At 40.7% G+C, this 25,855-nt stretch overlaps 1 protein-coding gene across 1 annotated transcript in view; it reads left to right on the top strand.

Moving 5' to 3' along the window:
* LOC148022500 (uncharacterized) overlaps positions 1-1,520 on the top strand; it is a 42,482-nt gene extending 40,962 nt beyond the window's left edge. Inside the window, exons 3-4 of the mRNA XM_087695472.1 lie at positions 805-902; positions 983-1,520. Coding sequence (XP_087551598.1) covers positions 805-902; positions 983-1,083 — 199 coding nt within the window. The 3' untranslated portion in view covers positions 1,084-1,520. The remainder of the gene's footprint in view (positions 1-804; positions 903-982) is intronic.
* Positions 1,521-25,855: the final 24,335 nt, after the last annotated feature.

Below are 25,855 nucleotides of genomic sequence, written 5' to 3'. Positions count from 1 at the left end.
GGTGGGTAATTGTAGACATAATACTGGTTTTCTTAAGAGCAGGTTCAAGTAAGATGGTCTCTGTTGGATGATTTTGTTGTAGTTCTATTTGCATGTTCAGGAAACAGAGTTTGTTGCTATGAGTAGTTTGGGTCAATTTTGTAAGCTGTACCCTTAACATTTGTTCTGTTATGGCGTCCAAATATGTATGGTAAACATGGAATGATCTACTGCGGCATCAACACTTGAAAGTTCTTACCTGGCAAGCTTACAAAAATTGCTAGATTGCTATTTGTTGGTGGGTGAAATGCCAGTTTCTGGGTAGGAAATCATAGGCAAGCTGTTAGAAATGCTGGTCATGGTTTGCAGCTTTTGATGTTGACCAAGTGCAGACCCTGTTTTGGACAGTTATATGCATGTTGGTTTGCCTGTTTTATGTTGTATGTCTTGCATGCAGCCTGGTTGTTTCTTTTTACTGGGAAGTTTACGGTAGTAGAGAAAGTAAGTTTTGTCCCCCTTCTATGCTGGTTTCTGTTTCTTCTGGCTTGCTGTACTTTCAGATGATTGCAACAGTAAGGTGTTTCACTGGTATGGGGAACCATATCTGGCTAAACGATCAAAAATTTTGGATCATTCTAAAGTCAACTTGCTAGACCAACTGCTTTATTTTTAATGGGAGAATAATTGCGTTGTCTTCAGACCATGACTGACATATCTTGTTTGCTTTTATTGGTTTGATTTTTGGCCACCATGTGGGAAGGGGGGGAGGACAAGTATTGCATGCTGTTTCTCTTAGCAGAACTAATCTCAAGTTTGTGTTGGCAGGGTGCAACGTCCTCCGGGCCTTGTGCCATCTTCAATGTTGGGCTTGGAATCTTTGACTGGAGAATTAGAAGAGTTTGGTTTCAGTGATTATCTTAATGGTACAGCTGATTTCTTTCATTTGTAGTTATTATGCAGCTGTAGACAGTGTATAACTGTTGTATATTTTATGATGTTTTAGATCCCCGAGAATCAGAGTCTGTTGTTCCTGTGGATACGCATGTTGGTATGGAAGCACGCCTTGGTCTATCTCGTGCGCCAGCCGCCCAGACATTTCTTTAAAATGTCATACATGGCAAGTTTCTACTGACCGTGTACACAAAACTGTGGTTTGATATATGGAATGGGTCACAAATACAATGGCTATCTCATTTTGAGCTTAATCATACCTCTTGAGACAATCGGTATCTTGTACTGGCCAGAGAGAAGCTCATTGGTAGCAGTTGTTGACAATGCTTTTGATTGGATTACATCAAGCACTTGATTCAGAAAAATTGTACCTTTTATAAAAATTTCCATTTCAGACCAGATATTTTCTCAATTTTTGAACAGCACCTGTAGCAGTTGTTGATAATGCTTTGGTTTCATCACATCATGTGTTTTGTTCGGGGAGTTCATACTCTCACCAGAATATTCAAGACATCACATCAGTTATGTTTTCGGTGGTGCTTCTGGCACTTCTCTATTTTACCATTTCTCTACAAAGAGCTCTTTGCAAATTACTGATATAAGTGAAGCATTTAGATGTGCTTCCAAATGCGTGTTTTGATTGATTGCACCAAATGCATGTTTTGATTGATTGCACCAAAGTGGATCTAATGGTTTTCTATCATCTTAGTAAAACCAAGGATATTGAGAGCTGAAAAGCAAATTGGCATCCTGTCATTCTCCAGCTATATTAAGTAAGATGATTTGCAATTATCCTAAAGCTAAGAGATAGCTAGTCGTGTATGACATACACATTTCTTTAACAATTATATTACAAAATTGAGACTATGACAAGCTGCTCAAAGCACCTCCAAACATGAATCAATGCTTTTGTAGACCAAAATCTCCGTAGGCTATCCATACCAAAGTTGCCCAAAATGCGTCGAAAGTTGAAGCACTATAATAATGTCACAAATATAGTGTTTGTGCTATCTTTAAAAAATGAGTTTTTTTTTTGCGCACAGAGATCAAATAGTAGATTACCGAATTTTATAGTTTTATTCAATTGTGAGAGGCATGTGCAAGTGCATAGCAGAAAAAAAGTGGGCATGGAGAGGAGATTGAATCAAATGTAGGAGAAAAGGAATTTATATTTCTAATTACTCATTGCATGATAAAGACATTGCATGTGCAAGTGTAGCATCGGGCGCATTTTGCTAGGTGGATGGTAGGGAATTTTATATGTTGTCTTTGTTGAGTAAATTGTTAGATTGGAGAAAATTATGATCTTTTTTATTCCACCAAGGAAGTGGTACATGCAGGGTGAATAATTCTTTTGACATTTTGAGATGTATTATTTGTGCCCTTAATGCACAATTCACCTTATATTTTGTATACTTCGCTAAGGTTAGGCATATTTATTTTATTAACCCTAAAGGTAAGATTTTGAAGAAATTAAATGATAAATTGATAAACTCAATAACACTAGCAAAAATTTAATTGGACACAAGAAATGAAGAAGCAAAATGCAAAAGAAAGCAAGACACCAATTGGATACAATATTTCTCTATGCCTCGAGTGAGCTTTTCTTAATGTATATATTTATTGATTTCATTGCATGTACCTAAGGATATAATATTATATCCACACTTCTAGCTTCTTTTCATCAACGGTTCAACCTTTTCTAATATTTAAATGAAATCTAAGGTCTAAACAATATCTTTAGGATTAATAAAATAAATATACTCATGTTTGCATGTGCAACAAGTCACTATTGTGCAATAAATAATTAGAAATTGAAATCCACATAAGTATAATAACATAATCACTTGTTTAAATCAATTAAATCAATAATCATAACATGGGAGAGAGGGTAGGAACACTTGCACAATGGGTGCTATCATTGCTAATTGAGGATTAATAGCCCTAGAAGATTGTGAAAGGAGAGTGATACGATGGTGGTAGGGAAGAAACTTGGTCATGGTCCTCGTCCTATGATCCTTATGGTCATGACTTTGCGAATGCCCGTCTTCATGGTCTTGGTTGTAGGTTTGATAGTCCTTGCAGTCTTGCTCCACATGATCCCACTTGTCATACTAGTCGGCCATAGGCGTCCTTCAAGAATACTTACAAAAAATACAAGAAAAGGTGTTGCAACTAGGATGAAGACGACTAGAAAGAGATGTCTACCTATTCTGGGTCCATCAATTTGTTGGTCAGCACAAAATGATGTTGATTGGAAAGAGAGATTCTTGACTTGCTCATGGTCTGTTGATTTGTTGGTCGGTAGAAATTGATGTATAACAGTATAGATGGAGAGTATTTAGGGTCAGTAGGATGATGTTGAGTAAAATGGTTGGACTACAAAATGAAGATGTCCACGTGTAGAAGATAGTAAAGACAGCTTGTGTGAGGCTAAATAATTGATTAGGAAGCTCACAAAGAGGATGCTATACATAAAATGCAGTGTTTTATCTTATTAAGGATGAAATCAACACCTCCCATCAAGTATCAATGGTTGCTTAATTGAAAAAAAAACATCAGCCAACAAAAAAGAAATGTCGACGTAAAACGCATCACAATGGATGTTTGTTTGCTTATCAAAGAGGGTGCCTAACTTGAGGAAACAATCACCTAGAGGAAAAGTGATTGTTCATGCATAATATGTAAGCGGGGGGAAGAAAATCTACGCAAACCATAGCATGGAGAGTAGTCGTTCATCACATACATAGCATGCAAAGTAGTTATTCAACACTTACATAGCCTGCAAATATTAAAATTAGGTCACCTTTCATAGCAATACTTGAAATGCAAGGTCAAGAGCACTTCAAAGATGGTGCGGATTGGCTACAGAGTGGACAGATGCTTCTGTTTGAAGACTTTAGCTCTTAACTTTGCAAATGATATGATGTGAGTCTGCAACACAAAGGAAAGTGAACATGGAGAGAAGAAGCAAATTGAATCAAACATAAAAGTGAGAAGGAACAAACTGATTGGTGGTTGAAAGATACAAGGCTGTAATGGTCGATCCCAATACATAGCACTGAGGGTCAATGTGGGTGCTAGCCAATAGTAAGGGAAGGAGAGAAGAATCAGGAGGTTAGTTGGATGATTCACAATGGATGAATAAATGAGGGAGGTAGGTTGGCTATAAATAGGAAAAATGGGGCCACATCTGGTATACAAGTGGCTAGACCCAAAATGTGGATACCTAGGTCAGCTTGCTCAAGTAGCGAAAATGGCCATAGTGCCAAAAAGGAATTGCACTAATGTATCATTCATTTAAAGTGCCTAAAACACACAAAATGATAGACAATGACAATGTTAGAGCTCTTAATGTTTGGCATCAACCATGTGACACCTCCTTCGTAAAATAAATCAACAACATGCATAGAAAATGAAAACATACTTGCATAACTAGTAGGAAAGAGCTCCAAGCTTGCAACTTGACATTCACTTGCAATGAAAATTATAATTCAAAGCTAGTATATGAAACAAGATCTTGTTGTCTTAAAAATTATGTTGAAGCAAGATGGGAATATAATAAGAGTAGATAACAATCAACTTAGAGACCTTAAAAAGAAAAAATAATGTTGCAAACTTTTGCAAGCAAGGTGAGGTGCACCATAGATATTTATTTAACCATGTGAGGCATCAACCATGTGATGCCACTTTTTTAAAATAGATCAACAACATGTGTATATAATGAAAAGTCACTCGCATAACTAGTAGAAAAGAGCTCCATGCTTGCAACTTGATACTCGCAAATAGGCATTAAAATGCAAAACTAGTACATGAAACAAGATCTTATCTTCTTAAAAATTATGTTGAAGAGAAAGATGGGAATATAATAAGAGGAGATAGCAATCATCTAAGAGGCCTTAAATTTATTTATTTTTTTGCAAAATTATACAAGTAACATTAAGGAGCAATATGGATGTGCCTTGATAATTTGCAAGTTTTCTATGCTCATCAATTGACCTTGTGAAATCCATTTCTTGTACATTGCCTCCATCAATAGAAATCACTGTGAAAGCCTTCATATGAGTTATATCTAATTGGTTTCTGTTACACATCCTTATTACATTTCGGCATAGAGAATCCCTATTCACAAATAGCAATGCTAGAGCATTAAAGGAATGCAATTTAACTTAGACTCCACAAGTTGTGATCCTTCTCACATAAATTGGATTGACATTTATTTAAGTGTTGCAAAGAGCCAAAATCTTCAAATCAAAGGAACCTTGGAATAATAAAGATATTCTCAAACCCATGGCCCTACCACACCTTCATTGCCCATGATGATCTAGAGTTCTCGAATTTTCTTGTAACTCAATCAAATGAATCTAGCTCTTCTAATCAACACACCTTGAAGGATGGCCCAATAGGAAAGGGACATGGCACAAAATTTGCAAGATATTCAAAAGAGATTTGTAGTCAAATTGTGCTCTCAAAGCACCTAACAACATAGACTAATACTCTTTTTGAAAAACACCCATCAATATGCAAATCTATCCTTGTGGCACATATTTGGGGATTTTTCTTGTATGAAAATAGTTAGCCTAAATGGAGGAAGATCTTAAATATGCTAGATAACCTACTTTAGGGCCATGCTCTAGGATTATAGAGGATGCCCCTTAAAATCATGATGCCATGAATTTACATCAACAAGCAAATCAACCATGATTTCCAACTCAATGGCACCTATACAATACCTTGCATACTTTTCATATTGGCAAAATTGGTTTGAAGTGCGTAATGCAAGTGTGAAATATATTCTAATAAGTTAACAAGAAAATGCACACCATATGTAAACTCAAAGCATGAAATGTTTTCAGATAGGTACTGATTTTCTATATGTAAAAACTCCATGAGTGGCTCTAAAAGCCTCACAAGGAGCAATGTACTTTTTGTTGATTCAACTACCTCACTTTGTGAGTGCCCTTCACATGAGGGTTGATCAATCATAGTCTTCATCTAATTTCTCTAACATTGGAATGCATGTTGACCATTTGAAAAAATGTATCAATCCCATTTAGAAGCACAACGATATTGGGAGCATACGAATTCCTTTCAATGCATCCCTAGCACACAAATGGATTCCATGACCAAATCAATATATAGTAGCGAGAAGAGGGTCTTTGATTTTTAGTATGACAACAAGATTGTTCCCTTACCCTACCATTATGGAAGCACCATCTTGTTTAGACTCACCATGTTTGATCATGCTTGCTAAAAAATTCTAGAAGGCATAGAAAACTTTTTGTACTTTGTCCTAGATCTCTAACAATCTAGCAAAAGGCACATGTGGCTTATGCTTCCATGTGTAGCCAATCTATACAATTGAGTAGTGATAAAAATATCCAGACATCCATCAACGTATGCTCGAAAAACTATGATTATTGCACCTTATCAATGATCTTATTTCAAATAATAGCTATAAAACACACAAAAGTAAGTCCTTTATCAATGTTATACACATATTCAAGGATACTTTTAGTTCCACAAGAATGTAAGAGATCCAATTATTAGGGGGTGAATTTCAGGAAGGTAGTTTGGTGCTTTGCCACAAAATATGGAACATGATAAAAAGGATAAACACTTGCATTGATGTTTTTGAGCTACTTTTGTAACCCTAGCTCTAATGATTTCTAAGCTTTCCCTTGAAGATATGTTGCAAGCTTTGTTGAGAGATAGGCATGTGAACCCTATGTATGCAAGGGTGGATAAGGGTAGCTGGGTGTGAATGAATTCGAGGGTAGGGGGAAACCATAACCCTAGCTATCTAGAGGCTATTTAAATAGCCTAGAGGTCACTCTCAATGTAGAGGATAGTGTACCAGTTGTACTTGTGAATAAGTTATTAAGCAAGATCTTCTTCTTGTACTTGAGCTCTCTGTCCCTCTTGTGCACAATTTCTCTTGCTCTCATTCTAATATTTCAACATGGTATTAGAGCCATCTCTGATCCAAAAAGCTTTCTTCAACTCCATTTCCACTAAGTGCACTTGAGCACACCATTTTCTCAGTATACCTCTTCACCTCCATAGCTGCTTGCCATACCCACCTCTGTTGGAGGACGTGAGGAGAACAAAAGAGAAAATATTTTTCAGTGCTTTCTTTTGGAGAGATGCTCCCCAACTTGGGGTACTTCAACATGCCACAACAAACTCCAACATTGGGCAACAAGGAAGGCGGCATTACTGAAGACACAGATTTGGCACAATCTTTTGTAGCCCCCCAAATGGGCTATTATACCCTAAAATGGTTTGGCATAATTCATTCCTTGCTACTCACACAGAGCAAAACCCTAGATGTGGGTTGTCTAGCAGCCATGGCTAGAAAGCTTAAGCTTTCTTCTCTCAACATTAATCACCTTGGTTGACACTAATAGTGATTCTAATCACTGATTTAAGTCCTCTATAATCTCTTACAGATCTCAAAGCTCCATCTTAGGTTCAATGACACTTTCTGAACATCATTAAGCTCGTAAGAAAGACAGCGTATAAACATATACTATGAGTGAGTGCTTGTAAGCACTAATGCTATACTCATAGTCATGGTCATGTTTCTAATCAGCATCATCTGGAAGATGTTTTACCCTAAATCTCAATCTTGAGGACATTAGTTTCTATCTTAAAAGCATATTCATTAAGTGCCTAACTCTCATTGTAAGGCTATGTGTAGGTTATAAACACATAGACCATTGTCCTCATTCCTCATCTCATTTTGTAACACATCACATATGAACATGTTATGTATTAATCATCTCTTTTGCTTCCACACTTATTGGCCATTGCGTGAAGGACTAGACGCTTCCATTGCTGCATAGAGCAATTGGTAAGACCTTCCTATCATGGCCATGGCTTATGTCAATGTTAGACCTCAAATCCGTAAGTTTGATGGAAAAGACTTTAATCCATGACCGGTACTAGTGAAGTATAGAATGATGGAACGGGGCTATTGACCTTTATCAAAGGGACCAAGATTATTGATCCATCAAACCCACTTGATGTAGAAGATGATTAAAGAGCCCAAGAGATAATCATGCTTCATTTAGATGAATTCTTAATTCATGACATTGATCAACTCTCCATTGCCAAGGAAAAATGGGATGAGCTTGGAAAGCTTTATGGGGCTAAAGGAAAGAACTCTAAAAATTTCCTTAAGTTTAAATTTTTTAGCTTGAAGTATAATCAAGGAAAAGACCTAGGTGAGTTCATTTCTTACATGAAAGGGCTCATGGCATAGCTATCGTCACTTCAAGCACCAATTCATGATGAAGATGCCATCACGATGTTGTAAAGAAGGTATTCCTAACCCTTGTAACTATTTTTACAAATATCCCAAATCCAACCTTAGAAAGCACCATCCAATCTTGTTTAGATGAGAAGAAAAGAAATTAGAAAGAAGGCATGACCAGTCAGGGATCTACAACTCGTGAGCAACTCTTGGTTCATATTGTCTCCACCAAATGCTCCTTTTGCAATAAGATGGGACATCTTGTCCGTAACTGTCGGCAAAAATATCCTAACAAAATGATGTGCAACAAATGTAAGAAGAGATGGCATATTACTAGTAAATGTCCTACCATCCTTGAAGTAACAAAATAATCGGAGGCCAACTTTGTCTCCAAACCACTTGATGATGATTGACATTTCTAAATCGATAAATCCTCTACTTATAAATAAGCACTATTGTAGCTTGATTTATAAAGGTATCCTTTAGAGGTGGTGAGCTCAAGCTCAACCACCAAGACCTACGGACCGCTTATTGTTCAAGCATTCCAAGCCGAGCACTAATGGCCAACTCTCACATAGCCGACGCACTATCTATCTCTACAAGTGTAGTGAGCTTACCTCCATGCCCGATTGAGCTGCCCTCTCTCCCGGGCACTCCGATAGCTCTAGATCCAAGTGCAAGCTTCAAGCAAGCTCCATCCTCAAGCTCCACACTCCAAGCTCCATTGCCGCGAGCAAGAGAAGGGAAGAGAAGAAGAGAGGAGAAGATAGAGAGCTTCTCCACCACGGTCTTTCACCATCACACACTCACTCCCTCACACTCTGACACTCCCTCTCTCAAGCAAGCAAGCAAGCAAGCAAGGAAGAAGAAGAAGAAGAGCGCTACTTTTTGCCACACACAAGAATGAACTTCTCATTCACTTTTCAACTTTATATACAAAACCCTAAATCCCTTTTGGACAGTCATCCCCTTATTCCCTTTTTTACATGGCCGACTAGGCCCTTTTTCCATTGTCCTCCTAGCTTCCTTCTTACTGTCCATCTACCTTTACAATTTGCATTGGTGAGAGCCCACCGGCACTCAAAATAAATCATGACACGCCTTGCACTCTTTTACAAAAGTATCGACTTGTGTTTTTCCTTGTGCATCTTTCTCCTTGATTTAGAACTTTTTTGCACTTCTTGTATTTCCATATTTTTCTTGGCACGCCTTCATCTTCCTTTTCACTTTTGCCTTGGTCTTGTCTTTTACTTTAGATTTTTCAGATTTTCTACCTTGTTCGTTTGAGGGTTAAAATTACCCCCTCCTAGACCAGCGCCAGTCCCATGGCACTTACCGTCATAGGTAGCATGCTTTGGTATGCACCGAAGATGTGGGTGGAAGGGAATGCTGTGTTTCAACTTTGGAGTTTTGGTGGTGGTGCGGATGAAGGTGGTTGGTAGCACTTTGTTGGCATGATTGGTTAGTGATAGGGTTGTTGAAGTTGGTGATAGGGCTGGTTTTTGTTGGGAGTTGCACTCATGGGTTGGCACAGGTGTTGATGTTATGGGGATTCTGCACAGGCGATGATTCTTTGGTGGGCTTGCATGATGACAAAGGATAAGAATTCAGAGTTGAGTGTTGATGAAGAGCTGATGGTACTTTCGTTGGAGTCTGCAATACCTACAATTGAAAACCTCTCATATGTGGTCTCTCTCTAGGGGTAGTGCTAGTCTTCTTATCGTACGCAGGACGTAGTTTGATTGGTTTGGGAGACATGTCAAACTCTAAGCAAGCTGAGAGTATTGTCCTGCACTTGAGGACCCAAACTATGTATATATTGTGGTGCAGATATTATGTGAGTGCACGTGCATACTTAGATATTACGTAGTTAGAAGACTATTGGTTTGGTTTCTCATAGCAATGGGTGGATAAAGCAAGGGTTTGATGGGGTGCGAAAAATTGTTGATGTTAAGGAGAAGTACACTTGAAGGCTTCTTGAGACATCATTTGTGATTTTGACAACACGATATAGCATAATTGAGCTCATTGATGCCTTAGCTTTGGTAGCTGGTGGCTATGTGTAGTGGTTGAAGAGTACAATGTACTTTCCATGGTTCTCCATACCTTTCTTACCACTGTTAATTGCAATGGCACTGAGATAGAGTGCGAAAAATAATTGTGCAAATGGTTCAGAGTGACAGGTCTAACCATAGGTGAGATGATCTCCCTAGGTATGTTCTATCCTTGATGTGCCCTAAACAATTGTGGGGGATGTGTAAAAGGGCTAGGGGATTAGGGATGGAGCCAGCCGCGACCAAGGTCACTCGATGTACCTAATTTGAGAACCCCTAGGTGCTGTGCTGTGATCGTGAGTGCTTTTTTCTTTTCTTTTTGTTTTCTCTCTTTTTTTTTTCTCGGTCTTTTTTTTTGGGATAAAATGAATACAACCAATGCAATACATTGAGGCCATCAGCCTTTCATTTGGACTGAGAAATGTCGAGATCCAAAGGTTGTGAAAAATAGATATTACAAGGATGATTGTATTACTAGCCTCACTGCTAGAGGAACAATCATTGAGATGGAGAGATACACTTGAGATTTTGCAAACCTCTTTGTAACATGTGAGACATCGGTACAATTGAGGTGGCAATAGCATTGAGCCAGATGTAGAGTTTGGCTAAGAAAGAGAGAGTAGCCGATGACTATGCTTTGGGCCATGCTCAAATGCAGTGTGTGCCTTATTTGCAGGGGTGATTTTCTCTTTCAGCAAACAAGGCTTCTGTCATGGCTCTTTGTTCTTGGCATTTTTGTTGCTTTTTCTATAATGGCTCTTTGTGGGGTTGGTGGTCTTGTGGTGACTTGGAGATTGAATGCTTTCGTACAAAGACCTACGTCATCCTGCATCCACTTGATAACTCGTGAGAGTACATGAAAGTCATATATTTCAATCATAATGAACATGTGCAGCTCAAAAAGACTTCACTTATCTGAATTCGATGGTGTTGACTTCCATACATATCACCTGTGATTCATTATTATCACTTGCGTGTGTGCTAGCTTTGCTTTTTTGGTATTATCTATACACAGTCACAAAACACATTGTTTATTTATATACACATTTATAAATCCATGTCACTTCGTGAGGATAAAAAGAAATTGTAGAACTTAGGATTGTACTGAAGTGTGGCACACACATCTAGTACTCGTGGCAGCCTACTCAATATAACAACATATATTTTGCAGCATCGAGTAGCATGGTACCTTGTCCAAGTCTACTAGCAACATGTAGCTCCTCCCCAGTGAGAATTTTATCAATCAGAGAATTCTCTTGGCTAGCTCCAGTAAGTCCATACCCCAAAGGACAGTTGGTACTTGAAAGGAAGTTGGTACCACATAGGTTGGGTCTCTTTGAGACCGCCATTTGGCCAATCACTCCTGTGAGACTGTCATAATGGGCTCCAAGTTTGACCATTGTAGCATGTTTTTCAAACCAACGTTTTTCAAATTAACTTTGACGCTTTGATTATCGCTTCAGTTGCTCTATCTCTAAGAGATTTGATTGGCAAAACACTTTGTTGAATGTCATAGTTAAGTGTAGTTTGTCGGCCTCCTTGTCAGAGATGAGTTGCATGCATTCATGTAGGAGCTTGTCATAGTGCTCGTTAAGATATTCTTGCGCTTCCCACGATAGCGGATATGGCAAGTATTCCTCAAGCTACTCCCTAGGGAATGTGCCCATGTCTACAAGGACATAGACATGTGAGAATAATTTGAGTTTAGCATTCAACTCGGTCAAGCACTCTATGACACTTCTATGTTCTATTAAGGCTTGCTCAGTTGCTATCTCATGCAAGATTTTGGGAGTTTCCCCAGGCTTTAGCATAGCTGGGGGCTCAGGCCTAGATGAGCAAGATTGGTCAATGCTAGGATTGCTTATGTACTCGGGGTTTTCATGTTTCTCCTCCTGAGGCTTTCCTGCTATTGTGTCATGGTTCTCCTCGCATGTGACTGGTATAGTTTTGTCACTCTATTGTGATAGTGTTGTATCCACTCTTGATTGGTCAATGCAAGTTCTGTTGTTGTCGGTGGATTGACTATTGCAAGAAAGCTTTGATGGTAATGGTTGACTTGACTTATTAGAATAGACAGATGTGTCTGAGGTTTCGCCACTATTAGGAGAGATGGCAATGGGTTCATTTGTGGGTGGACTCGATGCTTCATTCATCAGATCTTCAACACCGTTGGTCTCAATCTTCTTAGCGTCTACCACCACTTGTGATTGCCATTGTTTTCGTTGTTTTCTCCTCTTTTTCTTGGGCAATTGAGGTATATCCTTTAAAGACTTAGGACCCTGAACTAGGCCAGCTGTTAATGTGCTTAGTTGGGTCTCAGCATTCTCTTTCTCTAGTGTGTCCTCATGGGACATAGTTATGGCCTGCTGAACAGCCTCACTAGGTTGTGAGGGTACAACTGCCTCTCTTTGTGGAGAGTCTAGCTCTTTAGCTAATTCCCCTTCATTAGCTCCTCATCCGATTGCATTGGCAGTTTCTCTTGGTCGGGCATTCGCTCTAGACTCTTGTCCTTACCCATTGGAACATGCCTCCATTGCTTCTTCACAGAGGAGGTGTTGTGTTTAGAGCTTTTTTTCTCTTGATCTGGAGGTTTGGGTGACTCTAGCATAGAACCAAGAGATGGTTTAGCGTTCTTGTCATGTAGGCTTGGATGGAACCAGCTCAAGAAGTCAGGGTTGTATTGATGGGAAGCATAGAGATCTAGTATTGCATGGTCTTGAGTGAGGCAAAAGACATATGCACTAACATCAAGAACCATGCTCTCTACTCCTAGCTTGCTAGCCATGTGTAGATCTTCTTCTAGAAGCAGTTTATTGTACAAGGGATGCTTTTGGACAGTGGTGGGAGAAAGCTAGACCTCATGGACCATTTCCAACACTCTTAATAAGGTCAGGGCAACGTACATGGGATCATGTCTTGATGTCCAAAGGGATTTTCTTTGCTCAGCGGAGTGTCTTTAGTTGGTGGCCAATTTTGGCTGCCAAAATCTGGTTGGAGTACCATTTCTACACAAAGTTGCCTTGTCCTTTCCCTTTTCGTTTGATTGCTTTGACCTTTTCCTTGTTTGTCTCAGATTGAGCAGTATAGAGTAAGGGTATCAAGCGCAATTCTCTAGTTGTGGCCTTTGGGATGTCCTTTATGACTTCTTTAGCAATAGCTACACAACAGGGGAAAATATATTGTTGCTCATCCCAAGTCAGGGGTTCGGCTATGAGCTTTGTGTACTCTAGTGTTGGCCTTCCGATATCCACATGGACGTATGCAGGAGTGATGGCTGTCAGCTTGTGATCAAGCTTCATCATGCACTTCATATCTGGTTCATTGGTGAAATATGCCATCTCCTTGGCCAAATCTTCAAGATATTTCTCCTCAAGTTTAGGCTTTAGGTGCTTTGGAAGTGCTGGAGTTGTCAAGGATGTTGGTTGCGACATCTCTTTTGCAGAGCAGGTCAATTGCTAAGGACACGTTCCGGAGGGACATCGTCACGGCCGAAGGCTGTGACTACTGTGATTCCTGATTGGAAGTAGTAGCGGCTAGTTCAGTGGACTAGCTGTTGTTGGTAGATTGCAGTGTCAAGTCCTTAGGCAGATCGGAAGTGGTCGTGTCTTTTGTTGCCCTTTGAGCATTCACTTGTGTAGATCGACGCATCAGTTGAGCTAGCCACAGTGGATTGCACATGCATATCCCTAGGTTGAGAATTAGGGGTGTTGTCATGTCCTGGATCTTGGACATTCGGAAGCTCAGATGGAGATAGATATTGGGATTGAGCAATTGTAATTGACAACCGTTGTTGTGCTTCCTATGTCCGTTTAGGGAAAGAAGGTGTAGGAGATTTGGGACTCCTAGGTGGACTTGGCACTGGTTGGATTTGCTCATGACTGTTAGACGATTCTGCCATTTGCTTTGTTGAGCGATTAGCCTTATCATGAACAACATTGTGCCTGTGGTGCTCATTATGCTCTTGGAAAGTCAAAGGCTCCCTGGGCACTAGTGGTCTTTGTACACACTCAATGATTATACATGACATCCACTTGTTAGGCATGCTAGGCTAAGAATCTACCTTTCAAATAGTCATGTTTGGTTTCTTACCTTGAGACTTGGTTTTTCGTTTAGATTTCCTCCTACACTTCTTCGCTTTTGATATGGTTTGGCCTTCAGCTGATAGAGGCGGTTTAGCATGGGGTTTTGGTACCCAAATCCATTGGTTACCTGCATAATACCCTTGAGCACATAGCAATGCTTTGGATATCCATCATGACGTTGTGTTGGCTCTCCATCGATACCTTCGTCCTATAAGGTGTGGACTTCTTTTGTGGTATTCTACGATATTTGTAAGTCCAAAGCCTATCCTTGGCATTGTCTGCTGACCTTTTTGTTTCAACTAGGCTTGCCTAGTATGTCAAAGTGTTCCTTGTCTTTCCTTCGAGGTTTGATGAGGTCACCCTTACTAAAGGCTATGATTATCCTCATCCTTGGTGGTGTCAAGTGTATCCTCTGTGCTACATAGTCGGCCTCACACTTCGTCGCCCTTTTGAAGGGTCTTCCTAGGAGGGTTTCCTTTCCTTAATGAGCACTATTTGGAGGAACATGGAATAGGATAGGCAAGCTGCTAGCTTCAATAGTTACAAGGATTTTGCACTTCCCTATAGGTGCTTGTGGGTGCCCCTCATAAGGACTAAGAGTTGCATTAGTCAGTGTAAGCTCTGGTTGGCCTAGTAGGGTCCATGCTTCATAGATTAAGATGTTAAAATATGCTCCTACATTGATGAGAGCATCGACACTATGCTCTCTTCTTGCAATGAGTTTGACCCTAAGATAAGTAGGCGGTACTATGTCTTCATCCTCCGGATCTTGGCTTATAAATTTAAGCTTTCTGATACATGCCCTTGAGTCTCCAACTGCACAACTAGATGTGGATTCTCTACTGATGTCTTGGGTCATCTGTGCAGTGTCATTCAAGGTGTATCTATCGTTAGGACTATCATTTCTAGTCATGCTCCCAGTTGTAGCTTGATGTTAATCTATTCCTCTTTGACTAGATGTAGTTCGAATGCGACATATATATGATTTTGTGGTGTTGCCTTTTTGCCCTTGTTGGCTAGATTGGCCCATTGAGGTTCTAGGGTCTCTGCTTGCTTTGTTCGGGTATGGGCTCTTGGTTGCTATTTTGTAAGTGAGAATCTATGCTTGTGTAGAGCCCTTACTACACTAGGATCTAATTTGGAAGACCTATCACAGCGCGCGTTTTCTTTCCAACCTACTTGGGGGAGGTGCGGAGGGGGTTGCTCATAGCCAAGTTTTGAACTATTTACTCTAGATTTCAACTCGGTGATAGATCTATGATGTGCTTTCAACTCTATATGATCTCTGGCTCGGTTTCAAGGCTTAGATGTGTCAAATCTATATTCTATTCACCTGTCCAATTTTGACAGCTTTTTGTCCGATTCTTATAAGTCCGATTCTCAGGAGTCAGATTATCAGAATCGGACGTTTGATTATGGGTTGGTCCGATCGGCTGATCGGACGGAGTGGTCCGATTTTAGTTGGTGGTCAGAATTTGGTGGTTTGATTTTGGTGGGTTCGATTATGGGATGTCCGATTTTAGTTGGTTCAATTTTGGATGGTCCGATTGTGGGATGTTTGATTTTAGGAATCGGATATCTGATTTGACAGGTGTCTAATTTTGAAGTGTCCAATTCTGGGATGTCTGATTTTAAAATCGGACAGGATGGGTTAGTCCGAGTCCAAAAATCGGACTCGTCCGAGTCCAATTTTGGGAGAATCAGACTTTGGTAACAGTGTCCGATTCTTGCCGATGAGTTTTCAGCGATGACGAAAATCACTCATTTCTAACGATTTTGGTTATAAGGGGTCGCACAAACTTCCAGAATGTAAGAATAGACCCTAATGAAGGATTGTATATACCTGGAATAGCAAATAAACTCGAAAATACAAATCGGAAAACAAATCAAACCCTTTTGCCCTATTATGACAACAAAAACCCTAGTGCATGTTTTCCTTTATTTTCTTTGTTTTTTGCGACCCTAATGCATCCAAATCACAAATAAAACACCTACACTACTCCAGTCTACTTTTCCAAATTAAAAAAAAAACCAAAAATCTATTTGCTAAGGAGATTGAATACCTCTTCAAACTCCCTTGCTTCCTACCTATCTACCTCAAGCACCGGTTTGGGAAAAACCCTACTTCAATGCTCGATTCGAAGAGCGCAAGCACTCAACGCTTGAATCCGTTGGTCCCAGCGAACCAAAATGTAGACGCGAGCTCAAGCTCAATCGCCAAGACCCACAAAATGCTTATTGTTCACGCATTCCAAGCTGAGCACTAATGGCTACCTCTCACACAGTCGATGCACGACCCTTATTCCCTTTTTTACATGGCCCGCTAGGCCCTTTTTCCCATTGCCTTCCTATCTTCCTAGCTTCCTTCCTACCGGCCATTTACCTTTACAATTTGCACGGGTGAGAGCCCGACACTCTTAAAATAAATCATGGTACGCCTTGTGCTCTTTTACTAAAGTATTGACTTATGCTTTTTCCTGTGCACATTTCTCCTTGATTTAGGACTTTTTTGCACTTCTTGTGTTTTCATATTTTTGTTGATTCGCCTTCGTCTTCCTTTTCACTTTTTCCTTGCCTTGTCTTCTGCTTTAGATTTTCTAGATTTTCCACCTTGTTCGTTAAGGGTTAACACATCCCATTTTGTTTACGGGGGGGCATTAATATGTCTTGTAGTCCAATGCCATTCTAGCATTGATGGGGTGTATTGAGAGATAGGCATGTGAACCCTATATATGCAAGGGGTAGATAAGGGTAGTTGGGTGCCAATGAACTGGAGGGTAGGGGGAAACCCTAGTCCTAGCCATCCAGAGGCTATTTAAACAACCTAGAGGTCACTTTCAATGTAGAAGAGAGTATACTAGTTGTACTTGTGAACAACTCATTAAGAAATATCTTCTTCTTGTGCTTGAGCACTCCACTCTCTCCCTCTTGTGCACACTTCTCTTACTCCCACTCTAATATTTCAACAATCTTATGTGTCCTAAATTTGTATGCTATGTAATACCATGAGTAGTGCTCTATCACTTTTTGGATATCTTTTGTTGTTTAGAAAATGCTATCTACTGGGTCATGTATGGTGACATACATCAAGTCAATCTCAAATGCAAGTATCTTCGATCTCAGAAAATGTTAGCATACCTCAATATGTTTTGCCTTGGCGGCATGGAATACATGGCTCCTAGCCAAATTTGTTGAGATGACAAGCTCAACACATGCGGACATTGATGATGGACCGCCTGGTTAGATGGGTCCACACGTCTACACTTAGCATGTCGGTGGTCATTATGACTCTCACATGGCCACTGACTCATTACTTATTATATTCAGGTTGTTACACCTATTTACAGCTGGCATAGTTATAGCGCCAGTCGACTAGTGTAGTCGATTATGCATTGTTTGACTTAGTAGGCCACTTTCCTTTTATGTTGTATCTTATCTATACTTTGTGTACATTGTAAAGAGTGTGGAAGAAGAAGAAGAAATCAGCAAGAAAACGTTTTGGCCTCCATCTCTCTTTTTGTCTCTTGAGTGAGCTTCTCCTTGTGCATTCTGTGTGTGTTCGGCGCAGCATCTTGAGCAACCCCCTCCACCACGCGATTCTTGACATGGTATCAGAGCCGCGCCATTGAGAGAGGCTGATTTCGAAGGTTGAAGCAAAGGAGAAGAAGCAAGGTTCGAGCAAGTAAGCCACGGGTAAGAAGCTCTCCCATCCTTTAACTCTTTCTCTTGGATAGTGCCTGTGGAGGCACTGGAAGCAGGGCAGAGCAAAAATCTCAGATTGCAATAAGATTTGGTGTGCGCGAAGAGCACTGTGTATTTTGCAGATAAGCCCGTCAGGGCTTACCCGCAGTTATTTTGGGCATCTGAGGCCGTTTTAGGGCCTGTTTTAGAGCCGCAAGGTTGTGGACAGCAGTTTCAGGGTACGCTGTGACTTCGACTGTATTGACCGAAAGTGGGTGCGCAGGTTACAGATTTCAGATCTGTAAGTTCAAAGGTGTTTACCAGTCCAGGGTTGCAGAAGATTTACTTGCTGTTGGTATTAATTTTGTGATAATGGCAGAGAATAGTGGAAGCCCTATCATTGAGAAGCTCGACAAGAACAACTACCCTTCATGGAAGTTCCGTGTCACGAACTTCCTTATTGGAAAAGGCCTCTACGAGTTTGTTTCAGGTGAAGAAAAGGAACCGGAGATGAGTGATCCTCCAACTGCAGAAGAGACAAGGCACGAACGGAATGGAATGCAAAGGATAAAAAGGTCATGTATTGGTTGTCTGCAGTAATTGACAATAATATGCTGGGACACATTAGAAATGCAGAGAATTTATATGCAGCTTGGACCATACTTGAAAGTATGTTTTCTGTAAATACAAAGGCACGAAAGATTCAACTCAAGCAAGAGTTGAATACATTAAAGAAAGGGAAGATGTCTATCAATGAGTATGCACTGAAGGTAAGAAGCATTGCAGATGCATTAGCAGCGATTGATGCAATGCCCGATGATGATGATTTGGTGTCGTCTACCTTGGGTGGACATAACAATGAAAAGGCTTGGAAGTCTTTTGTAACTTCTGTATATGTCAGAAAGCCATTTCCAGATTTCGATGAGTTGGTCTCCCTTATGATCACTGAAGAGATCAACATGCAGAGTGAGACATCTGAAAGAAGTGGTGAACAGGTCCAAGCTTTCTACTCCAGTTCAGGAAGGAGACCTGGCAGGTTCTCTTCAAGAGGCCGTGGTACACGACGTGGTAGTGACAACTAGCAAAACAGATTGAATCAGCAATTTGGCGATATGCAGGTTTCAGGAGGTCGTGGTAACTTTAGAGGCAGGGGGGGCTTTAGAGGAAGAGGTGGATGGCAGAACAGAGGTTCTAACAACTCTGGTATTGTGTGCCACTACTGTGGCAAAACAGGTCATATTGCAGCCCAATGTTATGCTAAGAGAGATGATATCCGCAGTGGTAAGTTGCAGCAAGGAAACTATGCATCGTCTTCACGACAGAATGAAGACAAAAATGAACGTTTGTTCATTATGCAGCATATGCTGAATGCTGTTACAGGAAAGGGAACACATGAAGATGTTTGGTATGTTGATTCAGGTGCATCCAATCATATGACCAGCCATGCAGAATGGTTTGGAGAGATGCAGGATTTGTAGAATGCAGGTTATGTGCAGACGGGTGATGACTCATCCCACCCAATTTCACACATTGGAAAAGTTCCCTTGTCCTTGCATGATGGTGAGACAAAGAGTCTTTCAGATGTATTACATGTACCATCTATTACAAAGAACTTGGTGTCAGCCGGTCAAATGGTAGAGCAAGGGCTGCAAGTCAGATTTAATGCAAAGGGCTGCTTTGTAGAAGACTTCAATGACAAGTGCAGGTTGGTAGCAAAGGGAAGTAGAGTTGGACGTATGTTCACTCTAGATGTTGGAATTCCTACTATGAATGCGGCTATGTATGCCAAAGGAAAAGGTGTTGTTGCAGACATTGAAATTTGGCACAAACGCATTGGACATGCAAATGTACAAAGGCTGAAATTAATGCAGTCCAAAGGGTTGGTTACAGGTTTGCCTACATTTAAAGTTGCAGAATTTCAGAAGGTATGTGAAGCATGTCAGTTTGGTAAGCAGGCAAGACAACCCTTTTTACATGACAGAGATGTAAGCAGAAATATCCTTGATGTTGTGCATACAGACATTTGGGGGCCTACACAAAATGTATCTCTTGGAGGTAGTTCATACTTCGTCACATTCATTGATGATTGTTCTAGAAAGCTGTGGGTATATTTTATGAAGGAAAAGAGTGAAGCGTTTGAGTACTTTAGAACTTTCAAGGCTGCAGTTGAAAGAGAAACATGCTTGAAAGTAAAGTGCCTGAGGTCAGATGGAGGGGGAGAGTACCTCTCAAATGAGTTCAGTGATTTTCTGAGGTCTCATGGGATAAAGAGACAGTTCACATGCAGGTATACCCCACAGCAAAATGGGGTTGCAGAAAGGAAAAACAGGCATATTGCAGAAGTTGCATGCGCCTTGATGGCTGAAAAGAATATGCCTAAGCATTTTTGGTCTGAGGCTGTTCATACTGCTGTTTATATTATGAACAGAACTCCCACAACTGCAGTTCATGGTATGACCCCCGAAGAATGTTTTACAGGTAAGAAGCCTGATGTTTCACACTTGAAAGTATTTGGCTGCATTGCGTATGTTCATGTGCCAGATGAGTTGCGGAAGAAACTAGATCCAAAGGCTGAAAAGTGTATCTTTATTGGATACTCTTTAGAGCAGAAAGGGTATCATTGTTACAACCCTGTCACATGTAAGTTCAGAGTGAGCAGGGATGTCATCTTTGATGAAATGAGCAGTTGGTATGCATCTAGTGGTGATGCATTGGATGTTGATGATGATCATGACACTCATGTGCAGGCTGAAAGGCAAGAATCACGGACTGTTAGTGGACCAGAGACATCATCTGGTAGTCCTTGGTCTGGGAGACTAAGGAGTACCTCTACATCTTTGAGTGCATCTAGTAGCACTACAGGTAAAGATAAAGGAAAGAATAAAGTGTCAGAAGGCATTGATGCAGTTCTTGATGGAGACTCCAGTGGCTCAGAGAGCTTGGATGATGAGCTTGGCATTCCTTCAGTGAGGACTCCAGGTGTGCAGAGAGCACGTGTTAATGCAAAGACTCCATTGAGTGATCCAGTGGTACGCAGGTCTAGCAGGGTGAGATACCGTGTTAAAAGATTTGGTTTTGAGGGTTATGCAGCTCACCATTATGCTTATATGGTGAAACTAGTTGAGAATGTTGAGCCCATATGTTTTGAGGAGGCTATTGGTCATGCTCATTGGGATGCAGCAATGGATGAGGAGATGGCTGCATTAGAGGCCAATAAGACTTGGGATCTAGTATCATTGCCGAAGGGAAAGAAAGCTATTGGATGTAAGTGGGTTTATAAGATTAAGCACAATGCAGATGGTTCTATTAGCAGGTACAAAGCTAGGCTGGTTGCAAAAGGCTATGCCCAAACATATGGCATAGATTATGATGAAACCTTCAGTCCAGTTGCTAGGATGGCAACTGTCAGATGTGTGATTGCTTTGGCAGCAGCCAAAGGTTGGAGGTTGCAGCAAATGGATGTAAAGAATGCCTTCTTGCATGGTGATTTGCAGGAAGAAGTGTATATGGATCAACCAGCATGTTATGAAGATTTAGAGCATCCCACGTATGTGTGCAAGTTGAAGAAGGCACTCTATGGGCTCAAGCAAGCACCTAGAGCATGGTCTGACAAGATCAGAGAGTATCTTGTCAATATTGGCTTTTATGTTTTTGATGCTGATCACTCACTTTATGTGAGAAAGGGAGATGCAGGTTTGATCATCATAGTCATCTATGTGGATGACTTGATTATTACAGGTGATAGTGATAGTGGGATTGCTGAAGTCAAGGGCTGTTTGAAGATGAAGTTTGAGATGAAGGATTTAGGTGAACTAAGGTACTTCCTTGGCATTGAGGTGATCAGATGTGATGATGGTATATGGCTGTTCCAAAGACAGTATGGCTTGGATATGTTGTCCAAGTATGGTATGACTGCATGCAAACCACTTTCAGTCCCGTTGGAGCAGAATGTAAAGCTGAGTGCTGATGTTGGGGATGAGATAAAAGACCCTACTATGTTCAGGAGGATAGTGGGGAGTTTGATCTACATGACCATTACAAGGCCAGACTTGAGCTATGCTGTTGGTCTTGTGAGTCAGTTTATGCAAGTACCTAGAAAGCCACATTTGGATGCAGTCAGACGCATATTGAGATATGTGAAGTCCACATTACATTATGGACTTTTCTATGAGGGAGGTATAGATGTACAGGTGTTTGGATACACAGATGCAGATTGGGCTGGTAGTATGTCTGATAGAAGATCTACCAGTGGATACATGTTCTCTTTTGGTAGTGCAGCAGTTGCATGGAGCAGCAAAAAGCAATCTACAGTTGCTTTGTCGAGTACAGAGGCTGAGTATAGAGGTGCTGCTATTGCAGCATGTGAGGTAGTATGGCTGCAAAAGCTATTGGCTGATTTGGATGTCCAGGTGGAAGGTCCAGTTGTCATTTATTGTGACAACATGAGCAGTATACAGTTGGCTAGGAACCCTGTGTTCCATGCCAGGACAAAACATATTGAGGTACACTACCACTTTGTGAGAGAGAAGGTACTAGCAGGTGAGATTGACTTTGTGTATGTCAGCACACAGGATCAGATAGCTGACATCTTCACGAAGGCCTTGGGTACAGAGAAGCTTCAAAAGTTTCAAAGCTTACTTGGAGTTGCAGAGATGCAGTTGAGCTTGAGGGGGAGTGTTGAGATGACAAGCTCAACACATGCGGACATTGATGATGGACCGCCTGGTTAGATGGGTCCACACGTCTACACTTAGCACGTCGGTGGTCATTATGACTCTCACATGGCCACTGACTCATTACTTATTATATTCAGGTTGTTACACCTATTTACAGCTGGCATAGTTATAGCGCCAGTCGACGAGTGTAGTCGATTATGCATTGTTTGACTTAGTAGGCCACTTTCCTTTTATGTTGTATCTTATCTATACTTTGTGTACATTGTAAAGAGTGTGGAAGAAGAAGAAGAAATCAGCAAGAAAACATTTTGGCCTCCATCTCTCTTCTTGTCTCTTGAGTGAGCTTCTCCTTGTGCATTCTGTGTGTGTTCGGCGCAGCATCTTGAGCAACCCCCTCCACCACGCGATTCTTGACAAAATTTATGTTGCTCATTTTGTCAACGTCTTTTGTAGCCATACCACCTCTCATGTTGCTATAGCAGCATCTTTGTGCTGAACCTTTGTACTAGATGAAGCAACCATACATTGCTTCTTGCTACTCTAAGTAATTACTGCACTCCCAATTGAAAACATGAACCTGTTGGTAGACCTCCTATCCACTATGCTAGTAGCCTAGTTTGCATTTGTATACTCAACAACTTCTACATCATTATTTGCCTCATTAAAAATGCCGTAGTGCAAAGTGAACTAACATATCTAAGTATATATCTCACTACATCCAAATGAGACTATTTAGATACTTGCATAAATTGACTCATAAGTGCAACAACATAACTTTAGTGTAGCTTCTTGTGACACTCATGTACATCAGACTCCTTGCTATGTCCATAATATGGTAGGGTATTTTATCTCATCTCCAACATCAATATTTAATTTTACATTTTTCCCATACCATCTACATACTTGATCATCTCAATGCCTAGAAAGTACCGTAGCTCACCCAAGTTTTTCATCTCAAATTTTAGCTTCAAAAGACAATTGACATTAGCAATCCCACTCATTGTCACTTGCAATAATTAGATAATCTAGATAGTCGGCTATGATGACCAAACTTGTAGTATCCTTCCCTAGACAAAGTGAGTGATTTTCATTTAAAACATAAAAACCAAGGTTGACAAGATAGTCTCTCGATCTTGTCTAACCACACTCTAAGTGCTAGTTTTAGCCCATACATGCTTCTTCAATTTGCACAGATATGTGGAATGCTCCATATCCTTATAACTTGCTAGCTACTCCATGTACATCTCTTCTTGTAAGTCATCGTGCAAGAATACATTTTTTACATCCATTTGATGTAAAGTCCAATATTTTATTATTGCCAAAGCAATCACACATCTAATAGTTATCATTCTAACACAATTGGGTTGAAGATCTCCTTATAATATATGCCATATGTTTGAGCATAGCCTTTAGCAACTAGCCTTGCCTTACACCTACTAATAGATTCATCTATATTATGCCTAATCTTATAGACCCACTTACAACCAATAGCTTTCTTTTCTTTAGGCAACGATCCTAAAGTCTAATGCTTTGTTGGCCTCTAATGTAGCCATCTCCTCATCCATAGTTGCATCCTAATATGCATGATCAATAGTCTCCTTAAAACATGTGGGCTCTATATCCTCAATAAGTTTCATCATGAAAGCATAATAGTGGGAAAACCAAATCTATTAACAAGGCGTCTGACTTGGCTAGACGTGCATACCACACTGGATCATTCATTGGACCATTTATACATTGGAGAAAAAATTGAGGTAAAATATGAAGTAAAATACCTACATGCATCACAAATACAATGGTTGTGTGAACAACCAATCAAGTGCGCTATGATGCCAAAGCATTTGAGGTAATAATATCAAAGAAAGCGCTAGTTAGTCGTCCCATGTTCACAAGAAGGCCTCCCTTTTCTTCCTCATCCTCTCAAAGATTCCTTGCATCCTCTCCCATCTCCCATGGAGAGTGTGGCTAATCTTTGCCCAAATCCTAAATGGAGTTTCTAGTATGGATGCATCGTGAAGGTCATTAACATGGCTACATCTTATAGTCGAGATGTGTCTAGCTATGATATTGGGCAGGCAACTCCCATATTTAATAGTGTCCTTGGGTCCAATGAGTTTGTGAGTAATCTAGAGTGGGGATCCTACGGAGATGATGTCCAAAGATCAAGCGTGGGGTGGGTTAAGTTCTAAGGGTACGTGAGTTTGATCCCTGCGTTTCACATCCTTGACGCACAAATCTACTCGCTTACTAAAAAAGGCATCCATGTGAAGGCACGTGGGGAATAGACGTAGGGAGAAAGGGGTGGATAACATTTGCAGTCCAGATCTACAGAAAGAAAGAAGGAAGTGTCTCCTGAAGGTGGCAGAAGGGAGTACGCATAGACAGGGCGCCTTCTAGTGAGAGAGAAGGCTTTGTGTCTTTACAGTGCGATTAGTCTGGGAGGTTTCTGGGAATTAGAAGGGCGGCTACAATGATCTGACTGACAACGGGGAAGGCCGCCTGTTGCTACAAAAAGGAAATAGCTTTTGGGATGTTGGTGGAGAGTTGGAAGCAGAGAAGCATCGTAGTCTAAAGGAAGAAACATGGTTTCTGGATCAACTCCCTCCACAGGGTCTTCAATTGATAATCACCGCCGGTAGCTAAGAAGTCACACTAGGATTATAAAAAGCAGCTGGAAGCGAGGCTTTGGGGCCGTGGCAACTCACCATCTCAGTGCTTTTGAAAGTTCGCAAGAGGCAGTGATTTGGAGTATACAAAGTCGCCGGAGAGCTGGAAGTAGCCGCCATGTTGCTATTTATGACTATTTACATTTGAAGATTGCCATGCACACAACATGAGGTGAAGGGCGCGCCGCCACGACTTTGGATGGATGTTGGTGGACTAATAAGATTCATACAACACAATACTTCCAATGTCTACACGTCATTTCTTCTCCTCTTTATTCGATACTCCGCGACGGTGTGGTCCCTCTTCTCAAAAAACCCTCCTCCACGGCTGAAGATAGATATCAGTATGGGTCTTGCTTTTACGGGGACGTGTCGGTAACTCCCGGTTGGTTGCAGGTTACGCAACCTTTTTGTTTTTTAAAAATTTAATTGAAAGAAGATAACTTATCTTCATCAAAGCTATTCGCAGGCATGTGGTATAGCGCAGCTCTGAGTGGAGTCGGGGGTC

The sequence above is a fragment of the Lygodium microphyllum genome, chromosome 16 (genome assembly GCF_053477565.2).
Source record: "Lygodium microphyllum isolate KBCC chromosome 16, Lygodium_microphyllum_v1.1.10, whole genome shotgun sequence".
Lineage (NCBI taxonomy): Eukaryota > Viridiplantae > Streptophyta > Polypodiopsida > Schizaeales > Lygodiaceae > Lygodium > Lygodium microphyllum.
The sequence above is the reverse complement of the archived record's forward strand: the minus strand, read 5'-3'. Positions and strand labels throughout refer to the sequence as shown.